This window comes from Triturus cristatus, chromosome 6 (genome assembly GCF_964204655.1).
Source record: "Triturus cristatus chromosome 6, aTriCri1.1, whole genome shotgun sequence".
Lineage (NCBI taxonomy): Eukaryota > Metazoa > Chordata > Amphibia > Caudata > Salamandridae > Triturus > Triturus cristatus.
The window spans coordinates 504,575,390-504,602,679 of NC_140589.1; the positions used below are offsets into that span (position 1 = coordinate 504,575,390).

Here is a 27,290-nt window from a genome sequence, read left to right on the forward strand (position 1 = left end):
ACATCTGCCATATGGAATGGAAGTTCAGTTCTTACATCCCGACAGCATAGTTGTATGTTCAACTATATTGTTCTTTAATACTTCATAGTAAGTTTATGCCAGACCGGCCTAGCACCCAGTGGGTTTGATCCCTTGGAGGCAGGTTTTGAACGCTCAGGGCCTCTCCAGGTGCCTCTTGACACCCTCCCCAGCTGACTGAAATTGCAGCAGGGTGGGTGGGGCAGATTTAAGAGATAGAAAAGGGAGGGCGGGTGAAGGCATGGAGAAAGAGACCTGAGAGAGGGGAGGGAGGGAGGGAGGGAGGGAGAGCGAGACCGAGAGAGAGCGAGACCGAGAGAGAGAGAGACCGAGAGAGAGAGAGAGACCGAGAGAGAGAGAGACCGAGAGAGAGAGAGAGAGACCGAGAGAGAGAGAGAGACCGAGAGAGAGAGAGAGAGAGAGAGAGAGACCGAGAGAGAGAGAGAGACCGAGAGAGAGAGAGACCGAGAGAGAGAGAGAGAGACCGAGAGAGAGAGAGAGACCGAGAGAGACCGAGAGAGAGAGAGAGAGACCGAGACGGAGAGAGAGAGAGAGAGACCGAGAGAGAGAGAGAGAGAGACCGAGAGAGAGAGAGAGAGACCGAGAGAGAGAGACCGAGAGAGAGAGACCGAGAGAGAGAGACCGAGAGAGAGAGAGACCGAGAGAGAGAGAGAGAGAGACCAAGAGAGAGAGACCGAGAGAGAGAGACCGAGACCGAAAAGACGAAAGTAGTGGGGCTGGTTTGAGCATTTTTGCCGCGGCTGCTTTGGTTTCCCAGTCCATCCCTGATGCCAGCTTATGCTTAAAGTGCGTCCGTCCATGACGTACCATATTTATCAAAGGGCACATTCTTATGTCTACAAGATACAAAATAGAATGCTGGCTAATTCTTAACATGCTCATCAATTCTCAATGTTCTAGGAGCTACCTGGAACTGATGAGGCAAAGGTTGCTTTTTCTAAATATACTCGTACACGTTCTTGCATAACCATATTGCACTTGCACATTAGAATCTGCCGTTTTTTTACATTTTATCTGTGAATTGTCTTTAGTACATGAAATCTAATATTTTGAGACCATACTTTTGTTTTAGGTTTAGCATTGACTGTTGGCTAGTAGTTATTTATTGCATAAAGTAATGTGTTTTTGGTTGCTCCCGCTTCAGGCATAAATTGCTGTTACAGCTAACGTCAAATATTGGTGTCAAGCCTATTTCATACGGTTCTTCTTGGTTTTCTCTACAGTAAACAATGCGCAGATAACAGCTTTTGGCTTCTTTGTCTCAAAGAAAAATGAGTGAAGTTCAGGCCACGGTGGAATTCTCTGCGGAGCTCCACAAGTTCTACAATGTGGATTTGTTTCAACGAGGGTAGGTACTCATCTGCATTCTCCTCAGATTGTTTGTGTGCGTTCACAGTCACATTTCTTGACCTTAGAGTTTTTGTCAAGCAATTTCATGAGTGAAAGAGAGTGTGTACGGTGGAAAAGGGACTTTCTTTTTGCTAAAACTTAATCCTACATAATGTATAATATATATACTTTTAACAACAAACATTTTTATTTAGTCATGTTACATTCACTCTGCAGTATAAGTTTGATGATCTAGAGAAATGATCGGGTGCAATATAGAGTTGACTGTTTACCCAAATAATGTTCCTCAGTGCCTTCTGGAAAACTCTATCTAGTAATTGTATGTTCGAGGCATATGAGCTGCAGATTACACACTTTTGCATAGATCGCCATCTGGTGTTGGGCCCGGATGTTTGCAGTTTGTTTTTCCTCTTGGAAAGTCTTTGGAAGTCACGAGGTCGGTGACTCCTCCCTTGGTCCGTATTGCGCATGGGCTTCGGCTCCATCCTCAGATTGTTTTTTTCCGCCATCAGGCTCGGATGTAATCCTTCGCGCTCCGGTTCCGAACATTTCCAGTTCAACGATCGAAGCGGAATCCTCGCTCATCGTGGTTCAGATCCTGATATCCTCAATCACCTTCTCTTCGACAAAAAGCACGGCACAGACAAGCCTAAAAAGCCATCGGCCCCGAAACCTTCGGCGCCGACCGAACAAACATTGTCTCAGGAACTGTTTACACCGGATCCTTTGCAAAAGACACTTACCAAGGATGCAAAAACTGGACATTTGGCACTTTCTTCTAAAAAGAGACAGTTGGACAAACCGGCTCCGCCTCCACCTCCAAAGAGGAAAGACTGTGCTACCTCCCCTTTCAGAGTGCCTTCCCCACCTCCTCCAACCTCTCCACCTCCGCCCCCTCCGCCCCCTCCGCCTTCTCCACCCCTGCCTCATCGCTCTCTGACCCCGTCTCCAGACCATGATGATCAGGAGGACCCATACTACGATCCAGGGGATGTGCCACAAGACCCCACCCCTACAGGATCCCCAGACCCATGGGACGATTATAATAACCCAGACATTCCAGATGTCCCACAAGATGACCTTTATCCATCCAGGCCATCTCCACCAGAAGACTCATTAGGTTTTCACCACCTACTTCAGAGGGTGGCACATTATCACGGGGTAGAGCTACACACTGACCCGGTGGAGGCAGATTTCCTCCTAGACACCTTTGATGCCGCACATAGGTCTACTTCTATACTACCTATGCTCAAGGGGGTAATAAAACAAGCACCAGAGGTTTTTAAAGACCCAGTCAGGGCTAGGGTCATTAACCCACGCATAGAGAAAAAGTATAAAGCTGCTCCCACAGATCCTGCCCATATCAAAGGGCCAGCGCCACTGGATTCCCTAGTGGTCTCCACTGCACGGAAGAGGTCAAACTCCCCGGCGTCAGGCGAAGCACCACCACCTGACAAAGAGTCAAAGCTACTGGACGCGTCAGGAAAGCGCACTGCATCACAGGCAGCCAATATATGGCGTATCGCCAACACTCAGGCGCTATTGGCCAGATACGACAGAGCGCATTATGATGAACTAGAAACCATCATGCACCATCTCCCAGAAAAATAGAAAAATAGGGCCAATTAATTCATTCAAGAGGGTAAGACCATAACTAACACCTCTATACGCTGTGCCTTAGACGCAGCAGACACAGCCTCCAGGGCCATTAACACTAGCGTCCTCCTCCGTCGCCATGCTTGGTTGTGAGTTTCAGGCTTTAAACCTGAGGTACAAGCCTCCATATTAAATCATCCATTTGATCAAGAACATCTATTCGGCCCAAAGGTAGATGAGGCCCTCGAGAAGATGAAGAAGGACACAGATACGGCAAAATCTATGGGAGCCCTGCAGTCACACCCTCCTAGGCTACTCCTCAGATAGCGCGTCCACTTCCTACAAATCCCCTGCTCAATCCACCTTCACAAGGGGTTATCAAAGAGGCAGCTATAGAGGCAATAACAATAAAGGCAGAGGCAAAACAAATACCGCCCGCTCTGCCACACCGCCTACCCAATGACTTCCCCCTGCTCCCTCCAGACCATCCCACTCCGGTCGGGGGCAGGCTACAAAATTTCCTTCACGTCTGGGAGACCATCAGACAGTTGGGTGACCCAAATTATTTGTTAAGGGTATTGCCTAGAATTGACATCTACCCCCCCCCCCCCCAACATTCCACCCAGGCAACACCCAATGTCACAAGAACATTCCACATTACTAAAACAGGAGGTAATCTCCCTCCTACAAAAACAGGCGATAGAACAAGTCCCCCCCAATCAGCAAAATTTAGCGGTCTACTCCCTATATTTTCTGATACCAAAAAGAGACGAGACTCTACAACCTATCTTAGATCTCCGGCCTCTAAACACATACATACATTCGGACCATTTTCACATGGTAACACTTCAGCAGGTACTTCCGCTCCTCTCCCAGAACGACTTTCTCACCACACTGGACTTGAAAGACGCATACTTTCATATTCCGGTACACCATGCTCACAGAAAGTACCTCAGATTTGTAGTGGACAGGCAACACTACCAGTTCAAGGTGCTCCCATTCGGGGTCACAACAGCACCAAGGGTATTCACCAAGTGCCTAGCCGTAGTGGCGGCACACCTCAGAAGACAGCACATTCACGTCTTCCCATATTTGGACGACTGGCTAATAAAAGCCACCTCCTACAACCAATGTGTACATCACACCGCCACTACAATCCAACTACTTCACCAGCTAGGCTTCACGGTGAACCACCAAAAATTCCAGCTAATACCATCCCACACAAAGCAATACCTCAGTGCCACCATAGACACCTCAAAAGCCATAGCCTACCCCAATCCTGCCAGGATTGTAAGCATTCAGGCTTTGCGTCAAAGATTCATACCTCAACACTCTCTCCCAGCAAGAGTGTTTATGCAACTGATAGGGATGATGGCCTCTTGCATTTTCATAGTGCCTCATGCAAGACTCCAGATGCGTCCACTCCAAGAGTGCTTAGCGCGCCAATGGAACCAGGCCCTGGGGCAACTGACAGATCTGGTGTTGGTAGACGGTCGCACCCATCGCTCTCTGCAGTGGTGGAACACCACGAATCTTTCCAGAGGTCGACCGTTCCTGGACCCGGTTCCACAAATAATCCTAACAGACACATCGCTCTCCGGTTGGGGAGCTCATCTATTACACCTCACAGTGCAGGGCACATCGACGCTGCAACAAAAGTTACTCCACATCAACCATCTGGAGATACTGGCAATCTTTCTAGCCCTAAAATCCTTTCACACACACATTTTAGGCAAGGCAGTCCTTATTCGCACAGACAACATGACGGCCATGTACTACATTCAAAAACAAGGCGGCACACACTCTCCACAGCTCTCTCAACTAGCACAGAGCATATGGAGATGGGCAATTCCACACAAAATCTTTCTCCTAGCCCAACATGTTCCAGGAGTCCAAAACACCATGGCAGATCTGCTCAGCAGACAAACGCAGCAGATCCACGAGTGGGAACTTCACCGCAGGTTCTTCACCCGTTCTTTCAGATGTGGGGGCATCCACACATAGACCTCTTCGCCACCCACGGAAAAAAAAATGCCCAAGCTTCGCCGCCAGATACCCACACCCATTGTCCAAAGGCAATGCGATATGGATGAACTGGTCAGGCAAATTTGCGTACGCCTTTCCACCTCTCCCACTAATTCCATTAGTGGTGCGAAAGCTACAACAGCACTCCCTCACACTGATTCTAGTAGCTCTAACATGGGCCAGACAACCGTGGTACACCACGCTGCTGGAACTCTCGGTAGTGCCACACCAAAAGTTACACCTCTCACCATGCCTCCTAACCCAGAACCATGGAGAGATCAGACATCCGGACCCAGCTCAGCTCAACCTTGCGATCTGGCTCCTGAGATCCTAGAATTCGGATACCTTAACCTTTCCACTGACTGTATGAACGTCATCAGAGAAGCTAGACGCCCTACTACTAGAGCCTGCTACGCTGCAAAGTGGAAAAGATTTGTTGTTTATTGCCATAACAACACAATCAACCCTCTAGACGTATCTATACAGCACATCATATGCTACTTACTCCATCTACAAAGGTGTAACCTAGCATATACATCCATTCGGCTACACCTCGCAGCAATTGCCGCCTACCTACAAAACAGACAGCACCTATCGCTTTTCAGAGTGCCTGCCATTAAAGCCTTCATGAAAGGTCTCAAACGAATAATTCCCCCCAGAGTACCACCCTCACCTGTGTGGAACTTAAATATAGTTCTCACAAGGCTAATGGGACTGCCTTTCGAACCTTTGCATAAATGTGAACTGCAATTTCTCACATGGAAAACAGCTTTCCTTGTAGCCATCACTTCCCTTAGAAGGGTCAGTGAGATACAAGCACTTACTATACAAGAACCTTTTCTCCAAATGCACCCGAACAAGGTTGTCCTCCGTACCAACCCAAAATTCCTACCCAAAGTCATTTCCCCCTTTCATCTAAACCAATCGGTAGAATAACCGTTTTTTTTCTCGCAACCTCAAACTGTTGCAGAAAGGGCTCTACACACACTGGATGTTAAAAGGGCCTTACTTTACTATATCCAGAGAACACAGCCTTTCAGAAAGACAAAACAACTGTTTTTCTCTTTCTCTCCACCACATAAAGGCAACCCCATCTCTAAATCAGGGATAGCTAGGTGGATTGTAAAATGCATATAGATTTGCTACCACAAGGCAAAACGCACGCTATCTGTTCCCCCTAAAGCCCACTCTACACGAAAGATAGGGGCTTCTATGGCTTTTCTAGGGAACATCCCATTAGATGATATCTGCAAAGCAGCTACATGGTCAACACCGCACACTATCACTAAACATTACTGCGTAGATGTGCAAACCAAGCAACAAGCTAGTGTGGGCCAGACTGTACTAAAAACACTATTTCAAACCACTGCAACAGATACCGGTGGTCGCCGCTAGGGTTGGGAACTGCTATATAGTCTATGCAAAAGTGTGTAATCTGCAGCTCATATGCCTCGAACGGAATATGCTACTTACCAGTATGCATCTGTTCTTAGAGCTGCAGATCTACACACGCCCACCCGCCTCCCCGGCTACCTGTATCTGTTCCAGTCTATCTTATTTAGATACAACACACATGGGTTTCTTCACTATTATTACTACGCGCCATCTTTCCCTGTTGGCGAAAAACAATCTGAGGATGGAGCCGAAGCCCATGCGCAATACGGACCAAGGGAGGAGTCACCGACCTCGTGACTTCCAAAGACTTTTCAAGAGGAAAAACAAACTGCAAACATCCGGGCCCAACACCAGATGGCGATCTATGCAAAAGTGTGTAGATCTGCAGCTCTACATGCCAAGAACAGATGCATACTGGTAAGTAGCATATTCCTTTCTGAAAATCGTCCTCCCTTCGCGATCATTTTAACTCTTTTTATTGTTGCTAACTTTGCACGTTCTTTTATCCAGTGGTAAAATCTAAGCTTCTCTGTCGACTTCTAGTTTCTTAAAATGTTAGCTTCCGCTAGGGAATGGCTTTTTATCGATAACTCTAAGTAACAGTGCCGTTTGTCATAGAGTTTTAAGTTTTGTGAGTGGTTTATCGATTTGGGAATTCAGCTTTGTTGCGTTCCATGAAAGTATGTTTTGTGGATTACCCTTTAGAGGACTGAGAAATTAGCGAAAATATAGCAACATTTTGTCTTTTGGGGAGAAAATGGGGATAATTGCTGCAGAAGAAAGTGTCTGTTTTTTTCCTGTCAATAGACTCAACAAAAGGTTTGCGGTGCTAAAATCACCATCTTACCACCTTTCTTGATTCAGAAAACCAATTTGTTTTTTTTTTAACTGTTTTGGCATTTAACTGGGAAATAGCCAATTTTTCCAATTTGTTTGTGCTTTTATCCTCCTTCCAGTTTGTGGTGGAACGGGTGTGAAAGCTAAATAATTCTGAAAACTAGACAAAATTCTGAATTCAGAAAGGGGTCATTTGTGTAGATCCTTCAAGGTTTTCCGAAAAACTTAAGTGTTTAAAGAAAAAAATATTGAAAACTGGTAGGAAAAAACAGCCATTTGTGACAACGTTTTAACTTGTAACTTATCATCACAATGGTATTTTTACAAAAGCAATATACTATTACATCTGCTAGACCCATCTGGTTGCAGAGATATGTAGGATTTTTACGTTTTCCATGAACTTGAGGTGCACAGAGCCAAAAACTGAGCTGCACCTTGCAATGGGTTTTCATTGTGTTGCGGGTATAGAACATTTCAAATGGTGAAATATAAATATTGAAAAATAGGTATCAAGGAAACGTATGTATTTCGGAAATAGGCAGAGGATATGGATTTTAGAAGCAGTGAATATTTGCACATCTCTTAATTTATGGGTACCCATAGTAGCATGTGAAATTAAAGGGCTTTTCGCAAAATGTCTTTGTTTTTACACATTGTCTTACATTTGGAAGGCACAAATGCAGCGAAATACAATTGGTAAAAACACTTGGTCTACTATTCTGTGTTCTCCTAAGTCTACCAATAAAAACCGTACCACACATGTGTAATCAGGCTTAGTACCCTCGATAGGAAAGGGATCAAAATGCAACATGGACAAATCAAATTTTTCCACTGAAGACTGACACTTTTTTTGCAGTGTGCCTTGTTGTGGATTTTGTTCTCTAGCTCAGCCGGCACACCTAGCAAACCTGTACATTTTGAAAACTAGACATCTAGGGGAATCCAGGATGGGTGTGACTTTGGTGCCTCTAACCAGGTTGTGTTACCCAGAATTCTCTGCAGACCTCAAACTTTGACAAAACAAAACACATTTTTCTCACATTTCTGTAATGGAAAGTTCTAGAATCTGTGGGGAGTCACAAACTTCCTTCCACCCCGCATCCCAAGTTTTTTTTATAAAAAATGGTACCGCACTTTTGTTGGAAGGCCTAGTGCCCGCGACAAATCAGATAAAACCAAGGTCGATGAGGGTCCTTTTCCAAGGTCTCACACTGATGTTAGTTTGATCCGTTCCTGTCGCGGGCACTAGGCACAGCCACACAAGTGGGACAGCATTTTATTGGGACAAGTGGGAAATCACTGGGTGGCAGGAATTTTGTACATTCCTTCTGATTCTGGAAGAATATGGCACCATAATGCAAGGAAAATGTGTGATTTTAGGAAACTCTTGAGGTTTGCAGAGCATTGTGGGCTAAAAAACGTTATGGGATCCACTTGAGGCACACCACCCTGTACTGCCCTGGCTGTCTAGTTTTCAGAAATGCCTGGGTTCGATAGGTTTTCCTGGGTGGCTGCCAAACCCAGGGACAAAAACTGCAGCTACCCCTTTTGTTGATGTTGACACATTGCGTCTTGGACCCAGCACTTTAGTGGGCACTCGACCCACCCACACAGGTGAGGTAACATTTTTATCAGAAGACTTAGGGGAATGCTGGGTGGAAGGAAGTTTGTGGCTCCTAGCAGATTCCAGTACTTTGAGGAATCCACGCAAGCAAGCTGGGTGTCCAGTTTACGAAAATATTTATAGTTTGTAGATTTTCCCTAGAGACAATGTACACCCTGGCAGAGGACAGAAGAGACAAATATTACTGCACATCCATCTATTCCTCATGTACACACATACTCGTTGGATTTGGTACATGGGTAAGTGAAAAATTCAAAATGTACATTTTATTAACAAGAGATTTCACAAAAATGAAATACACTGTTAAAGTTTAAAAAACGGACAAATGACTTGCAGCTTGTGAGCTGTAAATCCATGACAAGGCACCACCTGCTTTACAAGCCAATCATAATACCTTTCATGCATGACATGCACACCACCAGCCGCGGGCCCAGCACATTACAACACTCACATCAACAGAGAGCGCCATTCAAGGGCCCATCACTTTTATATGCCCACAGGACTGACCTGCCAGTCACACCGCAAGGCAGCTTACAGCGTGTGGACTGGCTTTTGGTTGGCAATGTGTGTGTAGTGACCAGCAGCAAGTCACTGCACACACCGCCAGCCAAATGGCAACTCATACACACCGCCAGCCAAGCATCAGTCCACACACATTTTTGTTTTACAGAAAATATAAAACAGAAACCAGTTTGAAGGATAAGAAATACCAACCTGACTACAAACACAATAGCTCTAACTAAGTACATCAAACTAGTGACAACCGTGAAACTGAACAGAAAATACATAACGTGACCAATCAGTTCACTTTTATGCTGACGGTTGCTCTCAATTCAGTTGTGTGTTGTAAATTTAAAGCATGCGGGCACACATAGCCCAGGATTAGAAGACTTGAGGCAGTACATCACGACTCTCCGTCGGCACACCTCTTCGGACACAGACTCTACATCTCCTACAGGGATATTTGTTTTGGGGTGTGGAAGAAATGTAATCGGGAAAGTGGCTATCTTTCAGTCTAGCCACATCCTCAACCACTCTAACTTCGGGAACACTTGTCTGCTCCCCTACAACAAGGCTGCTTATCACAGACTGCTGAAACTGAACAAAAATCATCTTTGAATCTGGAGAACAATTCTTGACTACAACAATAGCATTGAAGGTTGCTAAATGAAACAAATGGACAGCCAACTTCTTATACCAAATGTATGACTTACGAACAGCAGTGTCAAGCTCCAACCTCTGATTTACTCTATCTACATCACCCATTTGCTTATTGTACTTTACAATGCACACAGGTGTGTGCACTTCAGCAACCTGAACCCAAGGAGTCACAGGTGAAGAATTACTTTTATCATGAATGGTTGTCACCATGTAGACACTGCAACTGTCATAAATGTTCACAGCTAGAAGTTAATCACTACGCAAGGCACTGCACTGTCCCCTCTGAAGCTTTTTACATACATGTTCTTAAGGATCACCTTTTCAGTTAGGGGATTGTGCCACAAGCAGCAGGTTCCAGGTGGGTCAATAGAGCAATCTGTACCTGTATACACCTTGAAATTATAGACCTATCCTGTTCTACTCTCAGCCAGCATATACATCTTAATTCCATAACGTGCCCTCTTGCTAGGAATCTACTGCATAAAATCCAGATGCCCCTTTAACAGGACCAACGACTCATCCACAGCTATATTTTCCCTGGAACATAGATCTCTGAAAAGCAATGTATAAAGCTATCAAGGACAGGCCGAATCTTGAAAGGACAGTCACAATCAGGGTGATCCCATGAAGCATTATCAGCAAAATGCAGAATCCGAAGCAGAAGCAAAGATCACGACTCATGGTTGCAGGAAATATAGCAGATGCCATCAAGGGACTAGTAGACCAATATGAAGACGGCGACAGCTTCCTTTATTAAGCCCATCAAAAAAGTTAACACCAAGAACAACTTCTTCTCATCCAGATTTGTGGGAGTTCACCGGCTAGCTCTAGAGTGAGGCTTAAGCCTTGCACTGTTGTCCCTCAAATACTCTTCAGCAAACAAATTAGTCTGGTCAACAATCTCATTAAAGAATGCATCGTCCATAAACAACTTAAAGAAATTCGTAGGCAAATAGTTTTCAGTATAGACTCTACACCCTACGACACCACTAAAGGAACTGCAATAAAGGCTGCACCATTTTTGGGGCAACCCAAAGTTCAGTACTTCCGATGGGAAGCCTTTCAGCCCCAGGCTGCAATCCAGATTCCTCTTGCTGAATATCAGTGTCCTCCTCCAAAAGAGGCACTTCCTCTGCACAGAGTGGCTTCATCATCAAATGATTACTCTCTGATAGAATATTCACTGCTGAGTCAGTCTCAGAACCATGGTCCTAGGAAGATTCAAAAAGCAAACCAAGAGCCTGCTGAGAGGTAATTGTGTGGCTACGATATTCCTTACTAATAAAAGTATATATACATATATATAATGACCATCAGTGTGTAAAATAAGTAATAAACAAAGTGTGGCTCTATCAATCAGAAAGTGAAATGACTGGCATATAATAATCTGGAAGGAAAAGTCAATCAATACAAAGCACTCAAAATCCTAGATACGCAAAAACACCACTCACTTGCCAGGCACAGCTAGACTAAGGATCACCTGCACCTACTCTGCACAGACACAGCAAGCACCAATGATATCTCAGAAAGGAAAAACAAAAAGAAATTACACACAAGAAAACGCAATACACATCTTGCACAAATCTAATGAGAATTGAACGCCCAATAAAACAGAAGCTAAATACGCTGCACTTATTGCATTCATGCCGTGCAATGATACTCATTTGAAGTAAACTACAAAGAACGTTTTCTTACCAAACACATGCAACTACAGATCTACCAGTGCCGAAACCACAAGCAGGAGCCGTCACCAAGGAAATCAAAAGCTTTGCTTTATAATAAAAAAGAGAAATAAAACATTAAGGTCACAGATGTAGATAATGAAAAGAAGTAAAACAGTCTGGCATTGCAGGCAGCTCAGCCTCACAAACGTCCAATCTGCCCCCAAGGGGGGGCACAAAGCAAAGACAAGAAATTGACTTGACTTGAAGAAGTGACCCTTAACCGAGCCAACCACCACTACACACACCAACATCCAAATGCCAGCCACACAAATTGTGACCCAGCTGCCAGTCCACGTACACTGCCAGCAAAATCCCCAGTTCAAGCACACCATCAGATAAACACCAATCCACACACACAGCCTGCCAAACGCCAGTACATGCAGACCGTCAGCCAAACTCCATTTCACATACACGCAGAAACTTACTTCCTGGTGCCTAGTGGTTTCTTGTCCCCAAGGCAGACTGAAAATGGGCACAATGTTACCCCAATAACTGTGAGCGATCCGTGCCGCAGGGGCCGCTTATACCTTAATCCCTGGTGTCTAGTAGTTTTCTGCCCCCCCCGTGGGAGCAACTGGGCCTAAAAATATGGATGATAAATGGCTAAAATAAGTGCCCTCATTAATGGAGAATAAGGGGCTGTTCCTCGATATGCACATCAATTAATCCTTGGTGTCTAGTGGCTGTTTGCTCCCTTTGGGGGCAGATGGGCCTAAACATAAGGGCAATCTGCTCGCATGGGGGAAGAAAAGGCCACAGCATGTGCCCCAATAAAGGGGAGTGATCCTTGCTGAAGGGGCCGCTCCCAGATGTACAAATAACCTCATTCCTAGTGTCAGTGGTTTTCTGCCTCACCATGGGCCTAAAAATACAGCCGATGTGCCCTGAGGGATCAGAAACAGCCAACATATTTACCCCATTAATGGGGAGCAAGACTTGTCCAAGGAGCCATTCCTTGACATGTACATGAATTAATCCCTTGTGTCTAGTGGCTTTCTGCCCAGCCTTGGAGGTAGATCAGCCTAAAAATATGGCCAATCTGTCCCCAGGGGTGACAAAAAACGGCCAAAATAAGTGCCCCCATTAATGGGGAGCGACTCTTGCCCAAGTGGCACTTCCTGACATGCACATAAAATTATCCCTGGTGTCTAGTTGCTTTCTGTCCCGTCCCGGTGGCAGATTGTCCTAAAAATATGGCTGATCTGCCAGAAATGGCCAAAATATGTTTGTCAATATAGAGGAGCAACCCTTGCCCAAGGGCCCACTACCCAAAATAATAGAAAATCCCTGGTGGCTAGTGTGTGCATTCTTGCTATGGAATCCCGCAACAGGAATGAACTGCAGAGAAACACCAGGGAAAAGGAAAAGTGCTTTACTTTCCCCTGGTGACTCTATTACCTCCCCGGAGCAAAACTTACCTTCCTCCTTGGACTGCTGGAAGCAAATGGCTTCCAGTGCGTCCCCGGTATGTTTTGATGATGTCGGCATGCTGATGTTATCAGATCTCCAAGGGACGGGTGGCAGCCAAAGCACTTATGCTGCTATCCCTGATGGGGGCAAGTTGGTGGGAGGGCCTGGTAGGGAGGTAGCGCTCCCAACATGGGTGTGTGCAAGGACAGCCTGGATCTGTTCTCGGCACACGCCCACTGTGGTGGAGGACGGCTCCAAGTCGTCCTCCGCACGGAACGGGTTAAATATATGTGTGCTAAACTGATTTGTTGGTATTATTGCTACTATTATTAATTATTATTTCTGTTATTATTAATATTGTTGATACTATTTACCTTTTGCAACATTTTACATATTTCCAGGCAGCTAAATATATTTATACTAAACAGATTTATCGTTATTATTATTATTATTGATATTCACATTGCTATTACTGTTATTATTATTATGACTATCTTCTGGAACATTTGACTTTTTTACAAAAAGGCAGCTACATATATTTATGCTACACAGATGTGCAGTCAGGCTTACTGAATGTTGTTCAGTTGGTTTGCTAAGTTTAAAACCTTCGTACAGGCTTTGTTTTCGAGTTAGGTACTTTGAGGTTTGAGTTGAATTAGATGAAGTCCGTAATTTCGTTGAACTAAAAATGGTATCAGAGAAGCTGATCGATTCGGTGCATATGCGGTTAATGGTTGCAATTTCTTTTCTACTCTGAAGGTTTTCACGTACAGATCGGGGTGAAGGAGAATGACAATAGTCCCAGTTGGCGTTTGCTAAAACAATTTATGTATTTAGATTGCCTTGTTTATTTTTAGTTGAAGCTAAAATATCTCTAAGTAATATATGCATATTTTATTAAATGCTTTAAAAACATGAAAATAGATGCGCTTTACCAAAAAAAAAACGCTTTGCAGAGTTATGTATGCACTTGAAACACAGGATTGATCTTGGTAGTTTCTTTCTGACTAGAAAAGCCAGCTGAAGATTTCTATCTCTCATCACTTATTTTCACAGATGAACTGCTGTGTAAAGCAGCTTTTAAGGTTCCGCTTATGTACTTTTAAAGGCAGGCACCAGTGACCATGTCACATCAAGAAAACCTCTGCCCACTCCATGTAGTGGGTTGCTTCAAATAAAGGAGTATTATGAACAACTTTGAGACGCACTACACTGGGAACGTCACAGAAACCCCTTTCGGTTTCTGACGTGAAGAACGGTGCCCTGGCATGGTCTGTTGAAGGTTCTGTCAAGCATGGAATGCTGCTTTGTGGGGGCCTGATGAAATAGAAATGCAGGTAGGCTCGATGTCTTATGACGAGATGGGTCGAACCTGGAACTGGTTAAGTAGATGCAGGCGGCAGAAACTGTCTGCGTGTGAAACGGAGCCACTGCTTTCTGCAGTCATTTGTGAGACGAAGCCCTGTGCCCATGCCGGCATTTCGATTTGGTAAGACATTTTTTACTTGGTCACGCCTACATACCCTGGAATGAGGTGCCGTTATATTTGCAAACGTAACAGGGCTCTGACGATGGAGGGAATTTTATTTTCTAGAAATACACTCACTTTTTAAATGTTTGCCTGACCTTCTGAACCCGCATGGCAAGGTGACTATTTTCTTTCTCTCTCTCTCTCTCTCTCTCTCTCTCTCACACACACACACACACGCACACACTCTCTCTCTCTCTCTCTCTCCCTCTCAAAGAATGTATTAAGTAGCCTACCTCCATACAGTTGATAGTGAGTGTCGCTTATTTGCGAGTACGTAAAAAATCTCATCATTTTCATTTAGCGACATATTCCTCCCCTGAGACTTTTGTAGAGTAAGTGTTGTCTCTGCATACATCTCCATTACAGATTGTGATCAGATCAAGTATTTGGGCAGTCACCTTTAAAGCTGGCTCAGCTCTTGATTTAATAGTCCAAGAATTATTGCTCATCAATCGACATTCCGGTAAAGGTAGTTGAGTCGCCATAAATGTAATCAAATTAAGGCACTAATCACGAATTGTTTTGTAACCTCCTGAGCTTTTAGTCTGTGTCTGGTACAGTTACGTTTATTTCTGGTACTCTAGTAGCTGTTTTAACTCGTCTATAGTAAAATGTGGCCCTAAATTTGAAATTAAGAGGGGAACTGCAGCTTTGTTTCAATGAATAGCCTGTAATATAAAATCACATACTTGGAAATCAGTCACTACTGTAAAGTGCAATCATTTAAATATGTTAAAAATGTGTGAAATGTTAAGAAAAATAATCAAAAACACCTAGCAGCCTATTTAATCGACATTGTGCCAAGTTAATAGAAAACCATATTAACTTTTCTGTTTTAGTTTTTAAACATGTTATTAAGTAAAGAGATAACCGCGCAATTAAAACTTATATTTTCAAACACTTTTAAACGAAGAAAACACATCAAAAACATGTCTCAAAGGACAAAAGCTAGAAAGAAGCGCTTATTGGATATGCTTTGAAGGTATGCTGTAACAACCGGAAATAAACTGCTGTTGAAGAGTACTACATAAGGAGACCTTCCAAATCGCTGGTTAAAATCAATACATTTATTTGTTGGTGCCTCAATTTTTTTAAGAATTAGGTTTCATTTTATGTTAAAACTTTGCATTTTGAAGCGTTCTAAGCCATCTCTATACCGTTTGCAATTTTTAAAAGCAGAAAAACATTGATAATGCAATTCGGCAAAAGTACACAGTAACATTTTCCAGTTGCAGTACAGTAACAATTGAATATTCTAACTCCATTTTTTCACTCATATATGTTGAATTTGCCTAGTTACTTGGCTGTGTGTGACCTTGAATGTTTTTAGAAAGAGCTATTCTGATTATCGCATAAAGCACCCGTTAGTTGAATCAGTCTTCACAGTGCGTTTACTATTTTGTTTTTCTATAGCTTTTATCAGATTCGTGCGTCCATGAAAATTCCACCACGAATTCCACATAAAATAGAAGCTAGCTTATTGCATCCAACAGGTAAGCCTTAAATAAACAATTGTTTTTTAAAAATTGGTTTATATCAGCCTCTGAAAGATTTTTTTTGAAAATTATTTTTATTAATGTTACAGGAAGCATAAAATGTATACATTTTTTCAATACCGGTTGTCATTTGTACAATTTTACATTCCTGGGTGTGTCTCTTTTGCCATCCAGCCTTTCCGCTCTCCGCACTTTGCCTATTGCTATTACGGGGAATCGTCCATATGTTATGTTATGTTATGTTATGTTAGTAAAACTTATATAGCGCACGGTTACCCTAAGGTGTCCGGGCGCTTGCTACAGTCCTCCCAACAATGGTTCCGGCCAGAAGAATTAGAACAGCCATGTTTTTAGCGCTTTCCTAAATGAAAATAAGTCCTTAGAGTTTCTCAAACTAAAAGGAAGCTCATTCCAGGCCTTAGCTGCCCCAGCAGAAAAACTTCTACTACCCCATCTAGCTCTCTTTGTACTGGGTTCTACAGTTAGTTTTGCTCCTAAAGAGCGTAACTATCTTCCTGGCACATACCACTGAAATAGTTGTTTCAGATGAAGTGGGCCTATGTCCTGAAGCGCTCGGAAAACTAAGCAGAGGGATTTAAAAAGAATTCGCTTCTTTACAGGCAACCAGTGAAGTTTTTTTATTGAGCTCGAGATAGAGGCAAATTTCGAAGTTCCAGTAAGCAGCCTAGCTGCTGAATTCTGCAGCATCTGAAGTTTTTGTAGGTTGCGCTCCTGCATATTTAAATAAAGACTGTTACAATAGTCTAGTCTTGACATAATCAAGGCCGTAACCACTGTGCGCTTACAGTCTGCCGGTATAAGAGGTAACATTTTCCACGTGGTCCTGAGGATATAGGAGGTAGCAGAGACCACGGCATTCACTTGGTCACGCATATCAAGATGTTCATCCAGTACTACACCCAGGTTCTTAACTTTTTTGGATGGTACTGGAAGGGTCCCCATAGCCTCAGGCCACGAACTAGGAGTCCAAAGATTAACATTATTCCCAAACAGAATCACCTCTGTTTTACCAGCATTAAGCTTTAAGCAGTTTTGCGTCATCCAGCCTCCCACTGCTCCCATACAATCATGTAGCCTCTCACCCGACACCTTCTCCTGCCCTGGTTGAAGGGAGATCACAATTTGAGTATCATCGACATTAGATGCTAAACAAAAGCCGAAGGACTCAATCAAAGGAGCCAAAGAAGATACATAAACATTAAAGAGCGTAGTGCTCAGGGAAGACCCCTGAGGAACCCCACATGGAAGCGAAAAAGGCTTGGAGGCGAACTCACCCAATGAGATTGTCTGACATCTATCTGAAAGGAAGGATTTAAGGGGAGTCCAGGCTTTATCCCTTACTCCGCAAGCCAACAAACGGTCCATCAATACTCCATGGTGGACCATATCGAAGGCAGCGGAGAGATCAAGCAGGATCAGCACCGCCTTTCCTCCCTGGTCCAACCCTCTCCTAATCTCTTCCGTGGATTTAAGAAGGGCGGTTTCAGTACTATGCCCTTCTCTAAACCCAAATTGGGTGGGATCCAGAACCCTGGCTTCACATAAGTAAGCGCTCAATTTAGTGTTCATGTATTTCTCCACCAATTTAGAGGGCAGAGGGAGGCGTGAGATGGGGCGGAAGCTGCTTGGGTCTTTAATATCCAAACTAGGTTTTTCAAGAGCGGTAGGACCGATGCAGTTTTCCATAATTTAGAAAAAAGCCCTTCGGAAAACATAGCGTTGAAGAGGGGTGTAAGAGTCAAGGCTATGGGTTCAGAGGCCAATTTTGCTATTGCTACTGGACACGGATCATAAGGTGAGCCTGATTTGGCAGATAAGAGAAGCTTGAGTGTGTCTAAGTAGCATATTGGTGGAAAACTATCCATGCTAAATTTTAACACAGGTCCTACCTTAGCTCCTGGAACACTACCCGCAGGGTCCTTAAACGTGTTAAAAATAGCTTCCACTTTAGCCTGGAAAAAAGTAGCAATTTCTTCGCAAAATTTCAGACTGGTTATGATAGTTGCAGGCTGTGGATGTGCCAGCCTAGTAACTACTTTATACAATTCCTTTGAAGAGTTACTGGCTAGTTTAATCTGTTCGGCAAAGAACTCATGCTTAGTTTCAAACAGCATCTGTTTATAGAACATATGGTTTACTCTCCTCTGCATCTGTACTCTCGGGCTCACACAGATTTCCACGATATGCATTTCACATGTCCCAGATCTGCTCCTGTTTCTTAGGGCACCCCCTACTTGTATATACCGTTTTCTTCACAGTCATACACCAATCCAGGTCTCTCTCCCACTCACGTATGTACGGTACCACCGGGGCCCCCAGTGTCAGGCAATATTTCGTTTTGTGATTATGATCCCCAATGTGACCCAGATCCGACCCTTCTCACTAAGATCTGTGGGTTCCCATACATTGAGGAGACACCAGCTCGGAGTGGGGGTCAATTCTATCTCTGTTACTTCGAACGTCTTTTCGTGTGATGTATTCCCAGTATAGTTGCATTCCAAAATCATGTGGTAGTATATACCCTCCAGGCCGAATCCTGTTCCACATGAGGCATCCTCTATTTGAAAAAACAAGATTGTACATTTAAAACAAAAATTAAACAATAGCAAAATTAAGTTGTTAAGAGAGCAAAGATTGCTTTGGCATGATATCCGTGTACTTTATACTAGAAGCAACACCTACTCATGTGATGGAGCTAACATCCTCAGGAACTTTGTTGGCTGAAGAAATTCCTTTTAAAGCACAGGACATTTTGGGTTCTTCTGCTAGCTTCTCTTATTTCTGCATCGGAAGTTTCACTTTAAATTGTTGCCTTTTTGTGTATTAGCACATATTGTTACTGTCCATAGCTAGGTTTTCAGGTAGGAGCCGTTTTAGACTGCAGAAAATGCAAAACAAAGGGAAAGTTGCATGCCGAAAAAAGTATGTTCTGATGGATATGTCCATCAGCAGATTCCTCACTTCTTGAATCCACTCCAGGCACCAAACTGGATCCAGAAACTTGAAATAGCTCTCCTCAGCTGATAGGTAGCGCTTCGGTTCCGGGATCCACCCTGGATGTGACACAATGGAGCTGTATAAGGTGCCACCCTGGCGCACTGACGTCAGTTCCCTTTTTATGAACACTTCACAGATCCGGGGTTGCTCTCCTGTGAACATTTTTCAAAAAAATTCTGAAATTCAATGTCCTCATTTCACCAGATGTCGATCTAGGGTATGCACAATGTCTGTTGCTAGTGTTTGTGATCAAAGCCACGAGTCCTGGTCATGTGTAAAGTGTGGCGGGTTGCATACAAAGCCTTGCCAGGTAGGTCGCTCCCCCACCACACAGCTCCGCCTGTGTTGTCCTGCCCGCTGCTGCTGCTGCTGGTAAGTCCGCCCTCTACCTGTTCTCTCTGTGCCCTTGCTGGCTGTCCCCCTCGCTGCCCCCAGTTTTCCTGTGCACGTCTCTCTCCGCTTGTTGCCCTTTTTTGCCTTGTGTATCCCTCGTGTGCCCCTGACTCTGTGATCTTTCTTTTGCCTTGTGTACCCCTCGTGTGCCCCTGACTCTGTGACCTTTCTTTTGTATGCTGTACCCCTTGTGTGCCCCTGACTCTGCGTCCATTCTTGCCTTCTGTGCCCTTGATCCTGTGCTTGGTTGCCCCCGGTTACCTCGCCTCTCCCGGTTCCCGCCGCTGTGTCCCCTGCGGCCCCGCCCCCCCTCACTGACCATTCGCTGCCCCTGCCTCCCGCCTCCCAGCTGCTCCTCCCTCCCACCTCCTCATATATGGCGGCCGCGGCGCTGCCGCGCCGCTGGCGTGCCCAAGGCAAACCAGTCTGCGCCCGTCCGTGCCTGGACCGAGCCCAGCGCCAGAACCCCTGGTCCTCGCGCCCACCACGACAACTGCCACTGCTACGATGCCAGCACACTCCTCGCACTCCACCCCGGACGGACCCACACCTGCTTCAAGGCTGCCCCGAAACGCACTCATGGTCCCTTCTCCAGCCGGAACTGCAGCTACACCAGCCTCAGAGCTGCCGAAGCACCCGCCAAGAAGGACCTCAACCACCTCCGATGCATCCTACTGAACACCCGCTCCGCACACAAACACGCCGTTGAGCTCTGGGACCTGCTCGACACATCATCACCGGATGTCGCCTTCCTGACAGAGACCTGGATGAACGACTCCTCCGCACCCGACATCGCCATAGCCATCCCAGACGGCTATAAGATGACCCGCAGAGACCGCACCAACGGAGTAGGAGGAGGAATCGCCATCGTCCACAAGAACACCATCAGGGTTTCGACCAGCACCGACGACACTCTCTGGACCGCCGAACACATGCACTTCCAGATCCACACAGACCCCAACACCACCCTTGGAGGCACACTTGTCTACAGACCCCCTGGACCCCGACCCCAGTTCAGTGACTCCATCGCCGACTTCATTAGCATGCACACCCTGACCTCCACCGACTACATCCTCCTCGGAGACCTGAACTTTCACCTGGAGAACAACAACGACAGCAACTCCACCACACTGATAGACAGCCTCGCCAACCTCGGACTGGGACAGCTCGTCACAACGCCGACCCATTCTGCCGGCCACACGCTAGACCCCGTCTTCTTCTCAAGCTCACACGTCTCCTTCAGCCACACCACCAAACTCCTCTGGACCGACCACCGCTGCATCCACTTCACCTTCCAGAAACCCACCACACACCACCGCACCCAACAGATCCCACGCCGCTGCTGGAATAAAGTCACCGAAGACCAACTACAGGCAAACCTTGCTCTCAGCCCACCCACCGACCCCGACGACGCTGCCCACAACCTCAGACGATGGATAGACAACTGCGCCAACACCCTCGCCACTCTGAAAAAACCCACCTACAGAGACACCAGCAAGAGAGCCAGGTGGTTCACCCCGGATCTCCTAGCATCCAAGCGTACCTGCCGGAAACTAGAGAAAAAATGGCATAGTGAAAAGACAGCAAGGAGCTCTTCAACATCGTGAAAGAACTCTAAAAGCCCAGCTCCAACACCATCCCGCCGTCGCAAGCCCTCTGCGATTCCCTCGCCTCCTTCTTCCACCGCAAGATCGCCGACATGAACGACAGCTTCAACACCCAGACAGCCCCAACAGAGACCGACACACCAGACTCGCCCCACACCATCGACCACGACACCTGCCAGCGTGGACCAACGTGAACATCGACGACACCATCAAAACCATGAGCACAATCCACTCCGGCGCCCTGTCAGACCCTTTCCCACACCACATCTTCAACAACGCCAGCAGCTCCATCGCACCCCACCTGCTCAACGTCATCAATCTCTCCTTCGAGACCGCGACCTTCCCAGAGAGCTGAAAACACGCCGAGATCAACGCCCTACTCAAAAAACCCAAGGCGGACCCGAGAGACCTCAAGATCTTCCGGCCCATCTCCCTGCTCCCGTTCCCAGCAAGGTCATCGAGAAGATAGTCAACAGACAGCTTACCCGATACCTCGAAGAAAACAGCATCCTGGACCCATCCCAGTTAGGGTTCCGCAGCAACCACAGCACAGAGACTGCCCTCATCGCCGCCGCCACCGACGACATCAGGACCCTGCTGGACAGCGGCGAGACCGCAGCCCTCATCTTGCTGGACCTCTCCGCCGCCTTCTACACAGTCTGCCACTGCACTCTACGCACATGCCTCCATGACGCAGGGATCCGAGACAAGGCCCTGGAATGGACCACCTCCTTCCTCTCCGGCAAAACCCAGAGAGTCGCCTCCCCCCATTCCGAGACGAAGCCTCCGAGATCATCTGTGGCGTGCCCCAGGGATCATCCCTCAGCCCGACACTGTTCAACATTTACATGGCCCCGCTCGCATGCATCGCCCGACAGCACGACCTCAACATAATCTCCTACACCGACGACACTCAACTGATCCTCTCCCTCACCAAGGACCCCATCACCACCAAACCCACCCTTCATGAAGGAATGAAGGCCGTCGCCGACTGGATGAAGAGCAGCCGACTAAAGCTGAAACCACACAAGATGGAGGTCCTCATCCTCGGCTCCAACCCATCAGCCTGGGACGACTCTGGTGGCCAATGGCATTGGGGGCAGCCCCGACACCCACTGACCACGCACGCAACCTGGGAGTCATCCTCGACTCAACGCTCTCCATGACCAAGCAAGTCAACGCAGTCTCCTCCTTCTGCTTCAACACCCTCCGCATGCTCTGCAGGATATAGAGGTGGATCCCAACGGATACAAGAACAGTCACCCAGGCCCTCGTCAGCAACAGACTCGACTATGGAAACCCCCTCTACGCGGAGCCCCGGGTAAAGCTCATCAAACGACTGCAACGCATTCAAAACGCCCTTTTACGCCTCATCCTCGACGTACCATGCCACATCCACATCACCCCCCACCTGAGAAGCCTGCACTGGCTCCCCATCGACAGGAGAGTCTCCTTCAAACTCCTCATCCACGCACACAAGGCACTCCACAAGACCGGCCCAGCCTACCTCAACAGACGACTCCTCTTCTACGTCCCGAACCGCCAGCTCCGCTCCGCCGACCTCTCCCTCGCCACCGTCCGGCGCATCCGAAGCACAACCATCGGCGGCAGATCCTTCTCCCACCTCGCCGCCAAGACCTGGAACACCCTCCCACTCAGCCCACACCAGACGCAAGACCTGCTGACCTTCAGGAGGCTACTCAAGACCTGGCTGTTAGCGGCACCCCCTCTCCCCCTTTTTTTCCCTCAGCGCCTTGAGACCCTCGCGGGTAAGTAGTGCGCTCTACAAATCCTGTGATTGATTGATCTAAAATTGTGAGGCCAGGCGCCTTATGGGGTGGACTTGAGCTGAACGTTGAGAGATGCCATGTCATTCAAGATCCCAAACCCACTTCAGGTCCCATTCTGACTCTTTATCTGCTAGTAAGCCCTCGAAATGGGCCTTCCCCTAAGGAAAAGTACAGTCAGAGAAGAAGCATAAGAAAAACCAGTAGAGAGGTTCTTCGACTTCCCACCATCGCTCCCTTCCAAGGGGTAGATCATCTTGTCGTCTGCTTATTTCCTGGATGTCATCTTCAGAGCCCGATCTGATGGAGATTCCATTGCTACTGGTTCTGCCTCAGAGCCAGATCTTTCTTCTCCATTTGCAGAGCTTCCGGCCTGCACCCTGACCTTGTACAAATTGCGGTCTTCACCCAGGTAATTTTCGTTGCACTGTGGTTCACTCTGGTGCACCTATGGACCCCAAGAAACCCAATGTGCCCTGGACTGGCCTACTACCGGCAGCTTCGTCCCTGGCACCAGTCACCCCTCGCTAGCACCTCCTTTGGCATCTGCTAGACCTCTTACTCTTCTGAAGTCATCTTTTTGTTGCTTCTCCACCAGAGCTGTATCTGAAACTACTAGCACTGATTCTTTATCTGCTGCAAGATTTAGCAAACTTTCCGAAAACCAGGGCTATCCTGGGTCTGATGTAAGCATTGAGCTCAACAGTTGATGGAGGTAGAGTCAACTTACAGGCCTTTGCCGCATAGTGATTGTTTTGGTAAGCTTGGAGAGCCCTATGGGTTACCTTCTGACCCCATTTGAATGCCTAACTTTGTTTACCATCACATTGATTATTGGAGTGAGTCAGCCATTATTTTTTGCTTCAATGGGAAGGGACAGTTCCTGATAGGGAGTCGAAGAAGTTTGAGGCTATGAGGAGAAAGGTTTTCTCTTCAGGAAGCCTCACTCTTTGATTGCCTTCGGGCCTTCAATTCTCAGTTCTTGAGTGAGATGGTGCAAATGGTCATGCCAAATCTGCCTAACCATCTTCATAACCATTTTGCCGAAATTGTGTGCAGTTGCAAGATGCAGCCCAGAACACTGCATCGCTTGGCTGTGGTCGGTCCATAAGCTCCTCCATCACCATCTGCTTTCATGATTAGATGCACTCCACTGGATTTGCTAAAGATGTCCATTGCAATAGGGCAGCGATGCTATTATCGGGAGTCTCTATACAGTCTCCAACCATCCTGGGCCTTCATATTCTTCTTTGTGGTTCTCTTTATAGGTACTTTTAGCAGTGGAGCTGTACTATGTGATGATACCTATTTTATACTGGTCCCATGGTGACACAGGAGGTAGGCACCTGCAGTTTGTCGTAGGTTCACCCACTGTCAATTTGCGCTCCGGCCACTTAGATTAAACTCTCGACCTTGAGGGGGCGTGGCTTGCAGCCCGGAGTAATGGCCGCAACCTTGTTAAGCTCCGGCCAGCGCGAGAACATCCCGCATGAATCCGGACACATATCCGCCACAAAACTTACACCCAAGACCCTTTCCTGACATCGGAGCGCTTAAGGATTGCATGGATTTAATTTGGAACAAATCCAACGCTGTGCTGCCGATCTACGGGCGCGAGGAGAAGAGCGGCCTGCAGCCGTGCACAGAGCCGCGGCCTCGCGTGATCAGACGAGTCGCGGCCCGTCCGGCCCGGCGCTACGGCTAGTTGGCGGTAGGAGACGGGAGGCGCCGCATTGTTGGGAAAGGTCGCGCCTGGGCGGCTACTTCGTGTACGGCCTTTGGACGCCTGGTAGGGCCTCGCGGGGCAAGCCAACACTACGATTGTTTGCCAGTGGCCCGATGGCAGTGGGCTGACTGGTGAACGCTAGGAGAGCTTCGCTACCACTTCCCTGCACTCCGCCCCGCTGATTACGAGCGGAGGCGCTATTACGTTTGCACTGTATTTTTAAATTGCCACTAACTTTTTTCAAAGTTTGTGCAGGTTCTAACCTAATTCTGCTTTCAGAGGTGGGTTGCTAGCTTGGGTTGGTCGTGCTTGCGGGCTCCCAGCGGCAGCGTGCGCCATCTTGGTTGGGCTGACTTTTCATCCCAGCCCTGCCCCTCCACCACCGCTCCGCCCCTATTTAGGAGCGCGATCCTCTCTCCCTTCGTGTTTGCCAGTGGCCCGGTGGCAGTGGGCTGACTGGTGAACGCTAGGAGAGTTTCGCTACCACTTCCCTGCACTCCGCCCCGCTGATTACGAGCGGAAGCGCTATTACGTTTGCACTGCATTTTTAAATTGCCACTAACTTTTTTCAAAGTTTGTGCAGGTTCTAACCTAATTCTGCTTTCAGAGGTGGGTTGCTAGCTTGGGTTGGTCGTGCTTGCGGGCTCCCAGCGGCAGCGTGTGCCATCTTTGGTTGGGCTGACTTTTCATCCCAGCCCTGCCCCTCCACCATCGCTCCGCCCCTATTTAATCGGGCAGTATGTGTCAGCGCAGCGGACGAGCGCAGCGGGCGCGACAAAGGCGCGCCGGAGTTGCGCCTGAGTTAAGCCCATCTGCGCCCGTCCGCGGCTGGACGGGGCTAGGGGCACGAGACGCTGCCTGTCTAATTACGTATCCGCCAGTTCAACTATGCTCTTATTGGGCCCCAGGAGTCATTGACCCCCTAGTAACTACATACTTGAGACAGCTCGGTTTATTTACTCCCCCTCCTCACCTTCCTCCCGCGATCTCTCCACATTTAGCTTTATCACCCATTATGCCTCCTATCACTCCCCCACCCCATCAGTCCCTCTTGTTCCGCTATGTAGTACCTCAGCTACGCTCCTAAACACCAGGTCTGCGGTCAATCATCAGTACGAGCTATTTGATTACATCGATACCCATGAACCAGATCTCTTATTTCTTACAGAGACCTGGTTCAAGGCTGACTCCCTACCCAATGTGTTAGCCGCATTGCCCTCTTCATATTCCGCCATTCGAGCGGACCGCTCAGAGGGCAAATGGGGTGGTGGAGTGGCCTTAATAGCTCGGACTGATTTCAGCTTTCAGAGTCTCCCTTCCCCTTCTATCCCTGATGTAGACTACCTCGTAGCCCGCTCGACTCCATCAGGCACCCCTTACTTTTGTCCTAATCTACCGTCCTCCTCAACCAACCCCTTCTTTTTTCCCAAGTATTCAGGCTCTCCTGGCTACCCTGGTGATTAACAACTCATCAGTACTAGTCTTAGGGGACCTAAACTTCTGGCCCAATGACCCTGCCGAGAGTCTCCAATCTAAAGAGTTTACTGATCTTATGATCAGTCTGAATTTTTCATCGCTCATTCAAAGTTCCACTCACATACATGGTCATATGTTGGATCAAATCTGGGCACTGAACATTCCATCTACATCCCCTACAATATCCCCGTGCCCTTGGTCAGATCATTCCATTATTACCTTTTCCCTCGCATTGACTCCGATGGCCAAACCCCAGCTCCCCAAAAACACCTGGGTTAGGAAATGCCCTCTCTCTGTTCGACCTTGGCCAAAACTAGTCCCGATCTTGCAGGCCTTGCAGCTACTTCCCAACTGGCCGCTATCAACAACTGGCTGACCCTGGCGGGTGATGATTTCGCCCCCCTGAGGCGGCTTACAGTCAAGCGGGCCCATGCAGCCAATCGGTGGTTTACTCCAGATCTAAAAGGAAAGAAATTAGCTGCAAGGAGAGCCGAGCGAGCTTGGAGAAGAACTTATAGTCCCGCGTTAAAGACACTCTATTTGTCTGTTTTACAAACCTATAAAAAGGGCATTCTTGAGGCCAAAACCGAGTTCTATACGAGCAGGATAATGGCAGCAGAGTCCCACTCGAAGGAAATTTTCTCTACGGTCCATGAACTGGCATCATCCAGCAGAGCTACGGCTACTATTCCCCCCTCCCAGTCCCTCTGTAACTCGCTCAACGAGTTCTTTATTGACAAAGTTGCCAAAATCAAACTTAACATCCCCCCGCCTTCCCCTACATTTGTCAATCCCTCCCCGCCCCCCACGGCCCCTAAATTAAATTTAATTCCGCTGTTAACCAATGACACACTTCCCCCGCTGCTTCATCGGGTTAAATCGGGCTCCCCCCTGGATTTTGCCCCAGCCAATATCCTCAGGGAAATTTATTTAGCTTGCCCTACCCTGCCCTTGACTCTCCTTAATGATTCACTAAGGCAGGGAATTGTCCCCAGTTTACACAAATCAGCGGTTGTCATACCCATCATAAAAAAACCTGACGCCGATTCATCCTCCCCCTCCAACTACCGCCCCATTTCCCTTCTGCCTTACCTA

General features: G+C 47.0%; 1 protein-coding gene across 3 annotated transcripts in view; it reads left to right on the forward strand.

Moving 5' to 3' along the window:
- The window catches only part of FAM135A (family with sequence similarity 135 member A), a 907,387-nt gene that overhangs the window by 217,249 nt on the left and 662,848 nt on the right, over window positions 1-27,290 (forward strand). For all 3 annotated transcript variants that reach the window (XM_085610912.1, XM_085610915.1, XM_085610914.1), the window contains exons 3-4: window positions 1,263-1,387; window positions 16,106-16,185. In XM_085610912.1, the coding sequence (XP_085467038.1) occupies window positions 1,311-1,387; window positions 16,106-16,185 (157 nt within the window). In that variant the 5' untranslated portion in view covers window positions 1,263-1,310. The remainder of the gene's footprint in view (window positions 1-1,262; window positions 1,388-16,105; window positions 16,186-27,290) is intronic.